General features: G+C 47.4%; 1 protein-coding gene across 2 annotated transcripts in view; it reads left to right on the forward strand.

Annotated features, from left to right (window-relative positions):
• FGF12 (fibroblast growth factor 12) overlaps positions 1 to 12,985 on the forward strand; it is a 271,217-nt gene that overhangs the window by 192,802 nt on the left and 65,430 nt on the right. For both annotated transcript variants that reach the window (XM_063131734.1, XM_063131733.1), the window contains exon 3: positions 12,518 to 12,621. In XM_063131734.1, the coding sequence (XP_062987804.1) occupies positions 12,518 to 12,621 (104 nt within the window). The remainder of the gene's footprint in view (positions 1 to 12,517; positions 12,622 to 12,985) is intronic.

Genomic DNA, 12,985 nt, shown 5'->3' on the forward strand with positions numbered 1-12,985 from the left:
GGAAGGCCTCTAGCGTGGGAGAGCCCACAACCTCCCTAGGGAACTGATTCCATTGTCGTCCTGCTCTAACAGTCAGGAAGTTTTTCCTGATGTCCAGTTGGAATCTGGCTTCCTGTCACTTATTTATTTATTTATTGCACTTATATACCACTCCCATAGCCAGGGCTCTCTGAGCAGTTTACAGAAATTCTAAAATTAAGATAAAAATGAGTATACAAAATTTAAAATTCTAAAACACAGAACATACACACATAAAGCATTAAAAACCGTTAAAAAACTAAACATGTGGGTGATTAAGCCCAATTGAGCCCGTTCTTCCGTGCCCTGCACTCTGGGAGGATTGAGAAGAGATCCTGGCCCTCCTCTGTGTGACAACCTTTCAAGTATTTGAAGAGTGCTGTCATGTCTCCCCTCAGTCTCCTCTTCTCCAGGCTAAACATACCCAGTTCTTTCAGTCTCTCTTCATAGGGAAGTCAGCCTGGTTTCTTGAGTCAAGTGCTGCTCCTATTTTTCCCCCTGTGCATGTATCTCTAGCACCTTTTTGTCTGAAGAATCATAGAATCATAGAATAGCAGAGTTGGAAGGGTCCTACAAGGCCATCAAGTGCAACCCCCTGCTCAATGCAGGAATCCACCCTAAAGCATCCCTGACAGAGGGTTGTCCAGCTGCCTCTGGAATGACTCTAGTGTGGGAGAGCCCACAATCTCCCTAGGTTACTGGTTCCATTGTCGTACTGCTCTAACAGTCAGGAAGTTTTTCCTGATGTCCAGCCGGAATCTGACTTCCTGTAACTTCAGCCATGACCAGCCCGCATTTTTGGGCTGGTGTAGAAATGGCCTAACTCTGCATTCTTGCTTAAGAACAGGTACCTGGATGGATCAAACCAAGGTCCATCTAGTGCAAGAAATACTTGTAAGGACCCCAGCAGGTGTTGGGTGGTCCGGAAACCTTGAGGCTACCTTCTGTACCTCTCTGCCCCAGGGGATGCTGTCTCTTTCTTGGCTCTCTTCCACTCGCCATGAGCATCAGGTTCTCTCGTTCTCTCTTTTAAACTCCTCTCCCTCTTTTCCTCCTTCCCTTCTGCTCAGTTCCTCCACCCCTTAGAAGGGTCTCCCTGCCTCAGCCAAGCCGGGCGACCTGGAGGGACACCCCAGGGGCTAAGCAACCGTGCCGTCTTGGTGATGAGGTTAATTGAAGTAACTAAAGGAAGAAATGCACCATGACGTCTGTTGGTGGTGTGCAGAATATCCGAGTAAGCGTTCCTGAGAGCTGTGCGGTAGCAGGAATACATTAATGCAGATTGACTCTTGCAAGGGAAACACGGACGGTGTGAAGACGCCGCAGCTATTCCAAAACATCCGGTGCAGCCCCAGATTTTTTAATGAAAATGTTGGCATTTAAATAAGGGGAACTGCTAATATTTAAGTGATGCTTGAAATTAATTAACCATTGGGTGCATATTTTAATGCATCTGCTCTTGGGAGGCTTACGAGATTTATCCTAAAAAACCCCACAACACTCAGGGGGTTAAGAACTGATGGGTCCAAGCTGGCATTTTCATCATTGCTGTTGAAGTGGGTCTGGGCAAGCTACAAGGGGCATGTCTGCACCTCCTGGCAGAGTGGGGAGGATCTCGCAATATGCTGATCGCAAGATCCTCCCCCTGCGTTCACACACGGCACGCGACTTCCAGGGAGGAAGGAGGACGTTGCACCCACCATTTTTTTTTTTAAAAAAAGACAGGACCTGGAGTGCACCTGCGCTCCAGCACAAAAGTAAGTTTAAAAAAGCCCTTCCCCCACTCCCCTCCCCAACCCCGATGGGCACAGAGCACTTGAAGAGCTCCATGCCCTGTGCCTGGTACCCGGCTCCTTGCATTTACTTGCAAGGAGCCGGGATGAAACTGGGATGGCCACCCACACCTTGCCTGCGATCCTGAGACCGCGGGAAAATGGGCTAAAAGCTGTCCTGGTTATCCTGGGGAAATGGAGGTATCTCCCCCCCCCCCCGGTCTCCCAGGGTCCCCTGTACGTCATGAGGACTCACAGGGATAATCCCGGGGCGATCCCCAGGATAAGGCATGCCCAAGATCTTCCTGAAATGGGTGCCTACCAGAACTATTGCCCTCACGTCATTGAGGTCGCACTGGGATTAGGAGATGTTGGCTGTCTGGTCTTGATACCGTGGCTTCCCTTAGAACAAGAAATGGGCATGTCCAACCCAAGATCTGCCTCTGAGCTCCTGTGCATAGTTATGAGACAACTTGTATCTCATCCTGGCCACCTTCCCAAGTCTTTGCTCCCCATCATTCCCCAGACTTAGGGCATCATCAGATGAGCGGTTTATTGCACGTCCATTACTGGGCACTCATGGATTTTCGCGGGTCCTATTCACGTCGTCGTCTGCCTCCCAGTAGGGTGACCCTATGAAAAGGAGGACAGGGCTCCTGTATCTTTAACAGTTGCATATAAAAGGGAATTTCAGCAGGAGTCATTTGTATATATGGAGAACCTGGTGAAATTTCCTCTTTATCACCACAGTTAAAGCTGCAGGAGCTATACTGCAGCTATACTGTGACCAGATGTAAAAGAGGGCAGGGCACCTGCAACTTTAAGTGTTGTGATGAAGAGCAAATTTCACCAGGTTCCCCATATATACAAATGACACCTGCTGAAATTCCCTCTTCAATACAACTGTTAAAGATTCAGGAGCCCTGTCCTCCTTTTCATATGGTCAACCTACCTCCCAGGCGCCTCCCGACCCTTCTAGCCTTCTTCACTTGACCCCCCCCCCCAAAAAAAAGACCCTGGTAAATCCGAATTATTTTTGAGATGGAACTTGCTGCTCTATCCTGCTGCTGTGTGCAGGGAGATCGAAACGGCCCACTGAATGGGCCATGTGCACGTTGTTTACTTCCTCTTTCAAAAGAGGAAGTAATGAGGGACAAAAGGTAATGAACCGCCCAGAGAGCTTCGGCTATTGGGCGGTATAAAAATGTAATAAATAAATAAATAAATAAATAAAAGGGAGGTTGTGGCCTCTCCCACACTAAAGGCCTTCAAGAGGCAGCTGGACAACCACCTGTCAGGGATGCTTTAGGGAGGATTCCTGCCTTGAGCAGGGGGTTGGACTCGATGGCCTTGTAGGCCCCTTCCAACTCTGCTTTTCTATGATTCTATGGAAAGCGTGGGTGGAGAATTGACGGCTTCTTCTATGCTCTTAAGATCTTCAGACCTCACCACCATCTGGGGTTAGGAGGGTTTGCTTGTTTGTTTGCTTTGCCTGTGGCACCCCATCTTTCCCTCCCCAGAGGAGCTTGCAAGGCACCAACACTGATGTCTTTCCAGTGCAAGGTGAAGACTCTTCTGTCTTTGCTGAGGCATTTCCAGCACTTCGCATTGCTGCTCCATGTTCCTTTTGGAGCTGCGAAGCCCTGCCCATCACTGTGGCATTGTTTTAAGAGCACGTGTATAACTATGCTACAAGCACTCGGACGCTCCCTGTCTGGAAAGGCCTCATGGCATGTCCCGGACCTGCTCTTTCAGGCAGCGAGGAGGTGCGGGTCCTTCCTGCTCTTTGCTTCACAGCGGAGAGCCCAGCTCCTCACTGTGGCTTGACGTGCGAGGGGCAGCCCTCTCTGTGCTGGGAGACGCAGCCGAGGCGGCCAGACCAGCTCTCGCCACCCCCCGTCTGTGCTGCCTGGAGCCCCACCTCATCCTACACTGGCATCATGCAGCCCCTTTGGCAGACCAGTGGGGCCCTGCCCTCCATGTACCAGGCGGCCAGGGAGAGAGGGATGGCGGAGCTTGGTTCAAATGGTGGGCTCTTGGTGGAACTCCACATACCCGATTGGGAAGTTGGTGTCCACTGAGCAGGCAGGAGGGGGGCACGAGGCTGTTCTGCTCCCCACCACCACCACCACCACCACGTGTGCGCTGGTGTTTCCAGTTTGGAGACTTTTCGGGGAGGTTCAAAAACATGCCAAGTCAGCTAGAAGAACTAAAAATCAAAGCAGCCTTCCAAACCTTTAAGAGAGACTGAAAGAACTGGGCATGTTTAGCCTGGAGAAGAGAAGATGGAGGGGAGACATGAGAGCACTCTTCAAATACTTAAAAGGTTGTCCCACAGAGGAGGGCCAGGATCTCTTCTTGATCCTCCCAGAGTGCAGGGCACGGAATAACAGGCTCAAGTTACAGGAAGCCAGATTCCGGCTGGACATCAGGAAAAACGTCCTGACTGTTAGAGCAGTGCGACAATGGAATCAGTTGCCTGGTGAGGTTGTGGGCTCTCCCACACTGGAGGCCTTCAAGAGGCAGCTGGACAACCCTCTGTCAGGGATGCTTTAGGGTGGATCCCTGCATTGAGCAGGGGGTTGGACTTGATGGCCTTGTAGGCCCCTTCCAACTCTGCTATTCTATGATTCTATGTTCTGCCCTCCAGGGAACCGGGTCTTCAGAGTGAAGGCCTCTCTTGTCCAGTATTCTGTTCCCACAGTGGCCAACCACGTGCCTCTGTGGGAACATAAGAGTGAGAGCACACACACACCCCACTTGTGTTCCCCACAAATGGTATCGAGAGGCACGCTTCCTCTGACATTGGTGGTAATTTATAGCCCTTGTGACTAGTAGCCATTGGTAGCCTTATCCTTGTTATTACACGCAGGAGCTACAGTGAAGCCTGGGCTTGTGATCTCCTCTTCCTCCGTCCGTCATACAGAAGGGGAAGGAAGGCAAAGCTCTGCTCTAGTTGGTAACAAGCTGTAGTTCCCTGTTGTGTCTAGAGTTGACTTTGTCGGAGCCCCGTACCGCTCTGGACACTGTTATTTTGGGTGTGGGGGAAAAACAACCACCTAGAGATTGAGAAAACAAACTGTGGTTTCTTTGATCATCTTCCAGACAAACCCTGGATAGGGCAACAAACCATTTATTTATTTCATTTATTTATTTTATTTCATTCATTTATTACGTTTCTATACCGCCCAATAGCCGGAGCTCTCTGGGCGGTTCACAAAAATTAAAAACATTCAAAGTATAAAACAACAGTATAAAACCATAATATAAAATACGATATAAAAGCTCAACCAGATAAAAACAGCAGCAATGCAAAATTACAAATGTAAAACACCAAGTTAAAATTTATTTATAGACTGTTAAAATGCTGGGAGAATAAAAAGGCATCTAAAAGCATATAATGTAGGTGCCAAGCGAACCTCCTTAGGGAGTTCGTTCCACAGCCGGGGTGCCCCAGCAGAGAAGGCCCTGCTCCTAGTAGCCACCTGCCTTACTTCCCTTGGCAGGGGTTCGCAGAGAAGGACCCCTGAGAATGACCTTAGGTTCCGGGCAGGTACATACGAGAGGAGGCGTTCCTTCAGATAGCCTGGCCCCAAGCTGTTTAGGGCTTTAAATGTTAATACCAGCACTTTGAATCGGGCCCGGACCTGGACTGGCAGCCAATGAAGCTGGAAAAGGACTGGCGTGATGTGGTTTTGCTGGCCAGTCCCTGTTAGTAACCATGCTGCCCTGTTTTGTACCAGCTGAAGCTTCCGGACCGTTTTCAAAGGCAGCCCCACGTATAACGCATTGCAGTAATCCAAACGAGAGGCTACCAGAGCATGGATCACTGTAGCTAGGCTATCTCCATCCAGATAAGGGTGCAGTTGGTATATCAGCCTGAGCTGATAAAAGGTGCTCTTTGCCACTGAGTTCACCTGTGCCTCAAGTGACAGTTCTGGATCCAAGAGCACCCCCAAACTACGGACCCGATCCTTTAGGGAGAGTGCAACCCCGTCCAGGACAGGGCAAACATCACCTCGCCGGACAGATGAGCCACCCGCTAACAGTACCTCCGTCTTGTCTGGATTGAGTCTCAATTAGTGTCATGGGTTAGTGTTATGTGCAAACCAGGTTATTAAATGTCTTGGTGTTTACACATTGCAAGCAGCCAAGGTGATAGAGGACATTATTCTACCATGTTCCTGGCTTGAGGCAAGTTAATTTTGCTTTGGCCCCACAGAGGAGGTATTTGTACCCTGGCTTAAAGCATATGCATCCAGGCTTACTTCTGAAGAAGGCATGAAAATTGGGCTATTGATGTTGCCGGCTGCAAGCAGGGAGCTTAGAAAGTTGAACGCCCGGGAAAGTTCTCCTTGTTGATCTTGAGGAGTGTTCGCTTTCCTGTTCTCAGCAGTCTCTGAGACAGCCTTTCATCACAAGACAAATGGGTGGCAGAGAGTGACTGATGGCGGCCATTTTCCTTCATTATCTGTAGTGATGTGCTCCATTTTTTTCCAGTCAAAAGTGCTTATAAATAGACTTGTTAATTGCAAGGTTTGGGCAGACTGAAGCAGCAGCGAAGGTTTAGAAATAGTTTTGTGCCTAGACTGGCAGAGCTACTATGAACGTTGGCCACTTTTCTCCGAGTTCAAAACGTGAACAGCCCTTCTGGCCAAGCTTAAAGGGTTTTGTTTTAAAAAAAAGTTTTAGTTTTAAAAACAAAACTAACAAAACAACAGCATACATTTGAAATATAAAAACTATCTGCTCCTTTGTCCAAACCACCTTCCTTAGGGGAAGACCAAGCAGATTGTTGCACTATGAAAGCGGTCTGGGATCTGTGTCCATGGGCCCCAACAGTTGTCAGTGCACTTCAATACCTCTATAAAGCTCCTGCCTCTTATTATAATTATTATAGTTATTATTTATTTATTTATATAGCACCATCAATGTACATGGTGCTGTACAGAGTAAAACAGTAAATAGCAAGACCCTGCCGCATAGGCTTACATTCTAATAAAATCATAATAAAACAATAAGGAGGGGAAGAGAATGCACCAAACAGGTACAGAGTAGAGTAAAACTAACAGTATAAAGTCAGAGCAAAATCAAATTTTAAAAGCTTTAGGAAAAAGAAAGGTTTTTAGCTGAGCTTTAAAAGCTGTGATTGAACTTGTAGTTCTCAAATGTTCTGGAAGAGCATGGAAGTATACCTCTTTCGTGCCGCTTCCATAGTGCAACGTCCTGCTTGGTGTAGATTAGACCCAACTGAAAGCTGTTTTCCTTGTTTGATCATCTTCCAGGTCTGGGAGACACTCAGCTAGATGAGGGGGGTTGGAGAGAAGCAATCTCGCAATTTTATGACCGCGAGATCGTCGCCCTGGCTTACACGCAGCGCGCAACATCGCGGCTGCCATTTTTCCCTTTTAAACAACACAGAGCGCACAAATGCTTGTGTGCAGAAATTAAGTGGTGGTTGTTGTTTTAAAAAAATACTTTTCCCCGCCCCCAGTTCCTGGCTCCTCGCAGTTACACGCAAGGAGCCTGGACAAACCACGACGCCCGGCCACATGTTCCATGGTCTCAGGATCAGCCCGGGACCACGGAAAAAACGGGCTAGAAGGGTAGGGCAAAATCCCAGAGAAATGGAGGGATCATTCCTCCCTGCCCCCCCCCCCCCCCCGGTGCGTCATCTGGGTGCACAGGGAAGATCCCCGGGTGATCCCCGGGATAAGCCCTCGTCTAGCTATGGCCTAGATTGAGACGTGTGTCACGGACACCTGTCTCACCCATTGTGCATTGTTAGACTAGACGTAACATGGGGGGGCCGGGGTGGGGGGGGGGGAGAGACATGCATAACACTCTTGACTGGGCTTTCTTCTTTTCTTTTAGTGAAAAGAAGCCACCGGAGACCAGGCAGAGGGACCAGGGTGGGAGGGAGGACTTAAAAGGTGCCCTGCTTCAGGTGTTTGCACAGTGCTGTGCTTAAAGCTATTGATGTTTAACTGCCAATTGTGTGTTTTATTGACAATGGTCATCCAATTTGAGCAAAGCTTTGCGTGTAAAGAAAGAAAACAAAACTAACCGGAGATCCGAGGCACCCCGCTGTGCTTAATTTGAAACCACTGAGCAGGACTGAGGAGTGATTCCAGATATCCGTTCGGAGCACAGTTTTTGCTGCTAAGCTTTTTCCCAGTGCCCTTGTTCTCCTCGGGTGAATCTCAGATACAAACATGAACATAGTTGTGGTATAAATACTGCAGAATTTAAATTTTGCAGTGTTTATACCACAATACTTGCAATGCTTTATACCTCCAGGCAGACACATGAAAATAGTTGTGGCATAAATACTGCAAAATCTACATTGATTTCAAAATATATAGCTGAGGTGTATCGATTAAAATTAGAGCTGAGATTAATTTGGAGTGGTGGGATTCAACCGTAGGCAACTCCTTGTCCTTCATGGTAGGGTTGGGCTCACGTTTTAACTGGCCTGTGCCTTTAAGAACAGCTGGATGCAGAGACTGTGCAAGTGAAGTTTGTCTTGGAGCAGAGATAAAGTGAGAGGAAAAGATTTGCTTGAGGAATTTGCATGGATCGGGGTCAGGTACATCTGCGTATTATTTGCTCATAATTCAGCTTAGCTTCCAGAGGGTGCAAATGTTGCCCTAGCAAAACTGTTGTTGAAGAGCAGGGTGAGGTAGAGCCGGAGCCTTTCACAGATCGGGAGAGGAAGGACAGGAATCTCACCTTCCTTCCAGCGCAGCCCATGGCCAGGATGCACAGCTAAACCCCAGCGCTGGAGAAGGAGGAAACATTACGAACTTTATGTCCTTACTTGGTGGTGGGCAAAGAAGAAAAGGCAAGGCTCTAGTGCCGGTGTCAATAGTAAAACTGGCTTTAATATAGGTGTTTTTTTTAAAGAAAAGAATCATAGAATCATAGAATAGCAGAGTTGGAAGGGGCCTACAAGGCCATCGAGCCCAACCCCCTGCTCAATGCTGGAATCCACCCTAAAGCATCCCTGACAGAGGGTTGTCCAGCTGCCTCTTGAAGGCCTCTAGTGTGGGAGAGCCCACAACCTCACCAGGCAACTGATTCCATTGTCGTACTGCTCTAACAGTCAGGAAGTTTTTCCTGATGTCCAGCTGGAATCTGGCTTCCTGTAACTTGAGCCCGTTATTCCATGTCCTGCACTCTGGGAGGATCGAGAAGAGATCCTGGCCCATTGTCAAGAAGTTTTTCTTGACAATATAGAATATATAGGAAGCTGCCTTGCGCTGAATCCATCTAACCTAGTATTGCCAACACTGACTGGCAGCAAGGGCTCGCCAGGGATTCAGGCAGGGTTGCTCCTCGCCCTCTGTGGAGGTGCTGGCGGGGATTGAACCTGTGACCAGGGGCTCTTACTCCCCTGAGCCACGGTCTCGCCTTATCTGTTCACGCAGGCTTTCCCGGACTTGTAAAAGACAGTGCTACTGCTTACTTTTATTGTTTTGATCTAATGATTTTAATTATTGTTTTATCTCATTACACTGTGGTTTTAATGTGAGTCACTTAGAGGTTTTAGTATATTAAGCTGTGTGAAAGGACTATGAATAAATAACAAATAATGTCTGTTCCCATCCTGTGGGGGCTGATCTGACTGGCGAGGCGTAGCAGCTGCCGACCTCCTTACACGGGCCCACATGCATTAGCTGCGTCTCATGTGGGCGAATGTAGCGTGCTATATGTGGGGCTGCCCTTGAAAAGCTCCTGTGCATGTCCTGACTGGGGCCACAGGCTGGGATCCAGGGAGGCCTTTATTGCGTCTGTGCGGAATTCAAGGTGTGGGTGATGACCTTTGAAGCCCTAAACCAGCCTTCCTCAACCTGGGGCGCTCCAGATGTGTTGGACTGCATCTCCCAGAATGCCCCAGCCAGCTGGCTGGGGCATTCTGGGAGTTGCAGTCCAACACATCTGGAGCGCCCCAGGTTGAGGAAGGCTGCTGAAACGGACCAAGCTTCTTGAAGAGACGTCTCCTCCCATGTGAACCTGCCCATCCTCGAAGATTGGATGTTGTCGCCCTTCTTGCATACAATGCGCAAGGGCGCTTTCTTTGTATAGCATCCCACATGTGGAACTCCCCGCTCCAAGAGATTAAGTTTTCTCTCTGTTTCTTTGCCTCTCTTTGGCGACTGAAAATGTTTATTTTTAAACAAGCTTTTGATGCCGTCATTGCTTCATTTATTGTTGGTTGCAATTCTTTCTGTCCTTTGCTCACGACAGTGCTTTTAGGCCTTAGCTAGACCTAAAGTTTATCCCGGGATCGTCCCTGCCTGCTCCCGGGATATTCTGTGTGTCATTTACATGAACAGGGATGACCCCGGGATGATCCCAGGATAAACCTTAAGTCTAGCTAAGGCCTTAGTCTAGTTTTAATGGTATCTTATTGTTATTGTTATTTTTGTGTCTGTTTTTATACTTTGCATGACTCTTTTTTTTTGGAAGGGAAAAGTAGGATATACTTTTTAAAAAGTAAATGAATAACGAAAAATGTGTTGAACTGGGAAAATTTTTACGTAGATTTGCTCAGTAAGAGGTAAATCTTCTTCCAAGGGCCTGCAAGTTCAAAGAAACTGGGATGATTGCCAGGCAATTTTTTAATCTTAGTCAAAGTTAATTTTTATTTTATTTTATGAACTCCAATTAATTAACAAACAAGAAACCCAGTTGGCCTATTAGTTTCCTGGGTTTTCATGGTTTGCATTGATTTAATGTTGGCTCCCTTCCCAGAGATCCTTCGCTGTTGGGCAGTATAAATATGTAATAAATAAATAAATAAATAAATAAAGGTCTGATTTAGGAACTTTCTTCTGTTTACTCCTGACCTCAAATGGTCAACCGAATGTGCAGCAGCTGTGAAAAAGGCAAATTCCATGTTGAGCACAAGTAGAAAAGGAATTGAAAACAAAATGGCCAATATCATACTGCCCCTTATACAAATTGATGGTTCAACCAGTTGGAATACTGTGTACACTTCCGGTCACCACATCTAAAAAATGATACTGCAGAGCAAGAAAAGGTGCAGAAAAGGCCCAGTAACATGATCAAGTGACTGGAGCATCTCCCCTATGAGAAAATATGACACCCTCTGGGAGTGTTTCAGCTTGGGGGTGGGGGAAAGCAAGTAACAGATAGGGTGTTATGGTAGTGTTGTACAAAATCATGCGTAACGTCGAAAAGGTGGATAGAGAAAAGTTTCTTTCCCCTCCCTAATGATAGTAGAACCCAAAGGGGTCATCCCTTGAAGCTGATTGGTGGGAGATTCAGAACAGATCAAAGGAAGGACTGAAGAGAGACTGAAAGAACTGGGCATGTTTAGCCTGGAGAAGAGAAGGTGGAGGGGAGACATGATAGCAGTCTTCAAATACTTAAAGCACCATGTACATTGATGGTGCTATATAAATAAATAAATAATAATAATAATAATAATAATAATAATAATAATAATAATAAAAGGTTGTCACACAGAGGAGGGCCAGGATCTCTTCTCGATCCTCCCAGAGCGCAGGACACATATTTATTTATTTATTTGTTTATTTATTACATTTCTATACCGCCCAATAGCCGGAGCTCTCTGGGTGGTTCACAAAAATTAAAACCATTCAAAGTATAAAACAACAGTATAAAACCATAATATAAAATACAATATAAAAACTCAATATAATATATATATATATATTATATTGAGTAATAATGGGCTCAAGTTAAAGGAAGCCAGATTCCAGCTGGACATCAGGAAAAACTTCCTGACTGTTAGAGCAGTACAACAATGGAACCAGTGACCTAGGGAGGTTGTGGGCTCTCCCATACTGGAGGCCTTCAAGAGGCAACTGGACAGCCGTCTGTCAGGGATGCTTTAGGGTGGATTCCTGCATTGAGCAGGGGGTTGGACTCAATGGCCTTGCAGGCCCCTTCCAACTCTGCTATTCTATGATTCTATGATTCACACAGCGCAGAATTAAGCTATGGAACTTGCTCCCACAAGATGGGGTGATGGCCACCAATTTGGATGGCTTTTAAAAGGGGGTTGGACAAATTCATGGAAGACGAGAAGGCTGTCAGTGGCTACCACTCCTGATGGCTATTTGCTACCTCCAGTAGTAGAGGCAGTGTGCCTATGTACACCAGTTGCTGGGGAACATGGGTTGGAGGGTGCTGTTGCACTTGCGTCCTGCTTGTGGGCTCCTCGCTGGCAGCTGCTTGGCCACTGTGTAAACTTGGGCCGTGTCTACACCAACCGTTTATTCCAGGATAAGATCAATGTCATCCCTACCGGGCCACATGACATACAGCTGAGCCTGCTGTGATCTTGGCTCCACCACTTAGTTATTCAAGAATACCGCTGGCTGGTTTTGTAGCATTTTTTCCGGCTCTCTCGCTACAATCTCAAAGTTCGTGGCTGTTGTGCCCCGCCTCCGCGAAGCTGTCGCTGTTCGGCGCGGATTCCTGGCTCAGCGAAGAGCCAACCTGGTGTGAGGGGCGTGCACACGGGCATCTGTGTGTCTCATTGCTGAGTGTGTGTTTTTTAAGAACAAATATATCTCTGCGCAGGAGTGCATTTTCAACACCGCACCTATCCCCGGGGCAGTGGGAGCCAGAGGTGTGATGCTTCCAGCCTTGGGTTGGGGTGGTGGGCTGCATGACTTTCTCGTTCTTGCATGGCCATTGTTTCACTGGTGTCCCCCTTCTTTCTCCTCCAGCCCTCTTCAATCTAATTCCAGTGGGTCTTCGTGTGGTGGCCATCCAGGGTGTAAAGGCAGGCCTCTACGTGGCCATGAACGCCGAGGGGTATCTCTACAGTTCAGTAAGTTCAGTGTGTGGTTTTTCACTTGTCTTTGATGATGGACTGGTCAAGTTGGTTTGTTGGAGGTCTGGGGATTACGTGAAGGCAGACATGATACAGTTAATAGCCGGAATTTCACCTGTGGCTCAATCTTTCCTTGGCAACTTGCCTTACACAGTAAGTCGAACGCTGCTCTGAAAATGAGTCTTGCTCCTCTTTTCATGCTTCAAGTGCCTTAAAAATAAAACGAGCTAGTCTGTGATTGGCGATCGGCTTCTGTTGGAAAGCTTCTCTGGGGAAGGGAAGGGTGTTGGTGATGTCATGGCTGCTAGCCAATGTGCAGCTGTTTTTTTCCTTAGCTCAGCTTGTGGAATATTTGTAGAAC

The sequence above is a fragment of the Elgaria multicarinata genome, chromosome 8, assembly GCF_023053635.1.
Source record: "Elgaria multicarinata webbii isolate HBS135686 ecotype San Diego chromosome 8, rElgMul1.1.pri, whole genome shotgun sequence".
NCBI lineage: Eukaryota > Metazoa > Chordata > Lepidosauria > Squamata > Anguidae > Elgaria > Elgaria multicarinata.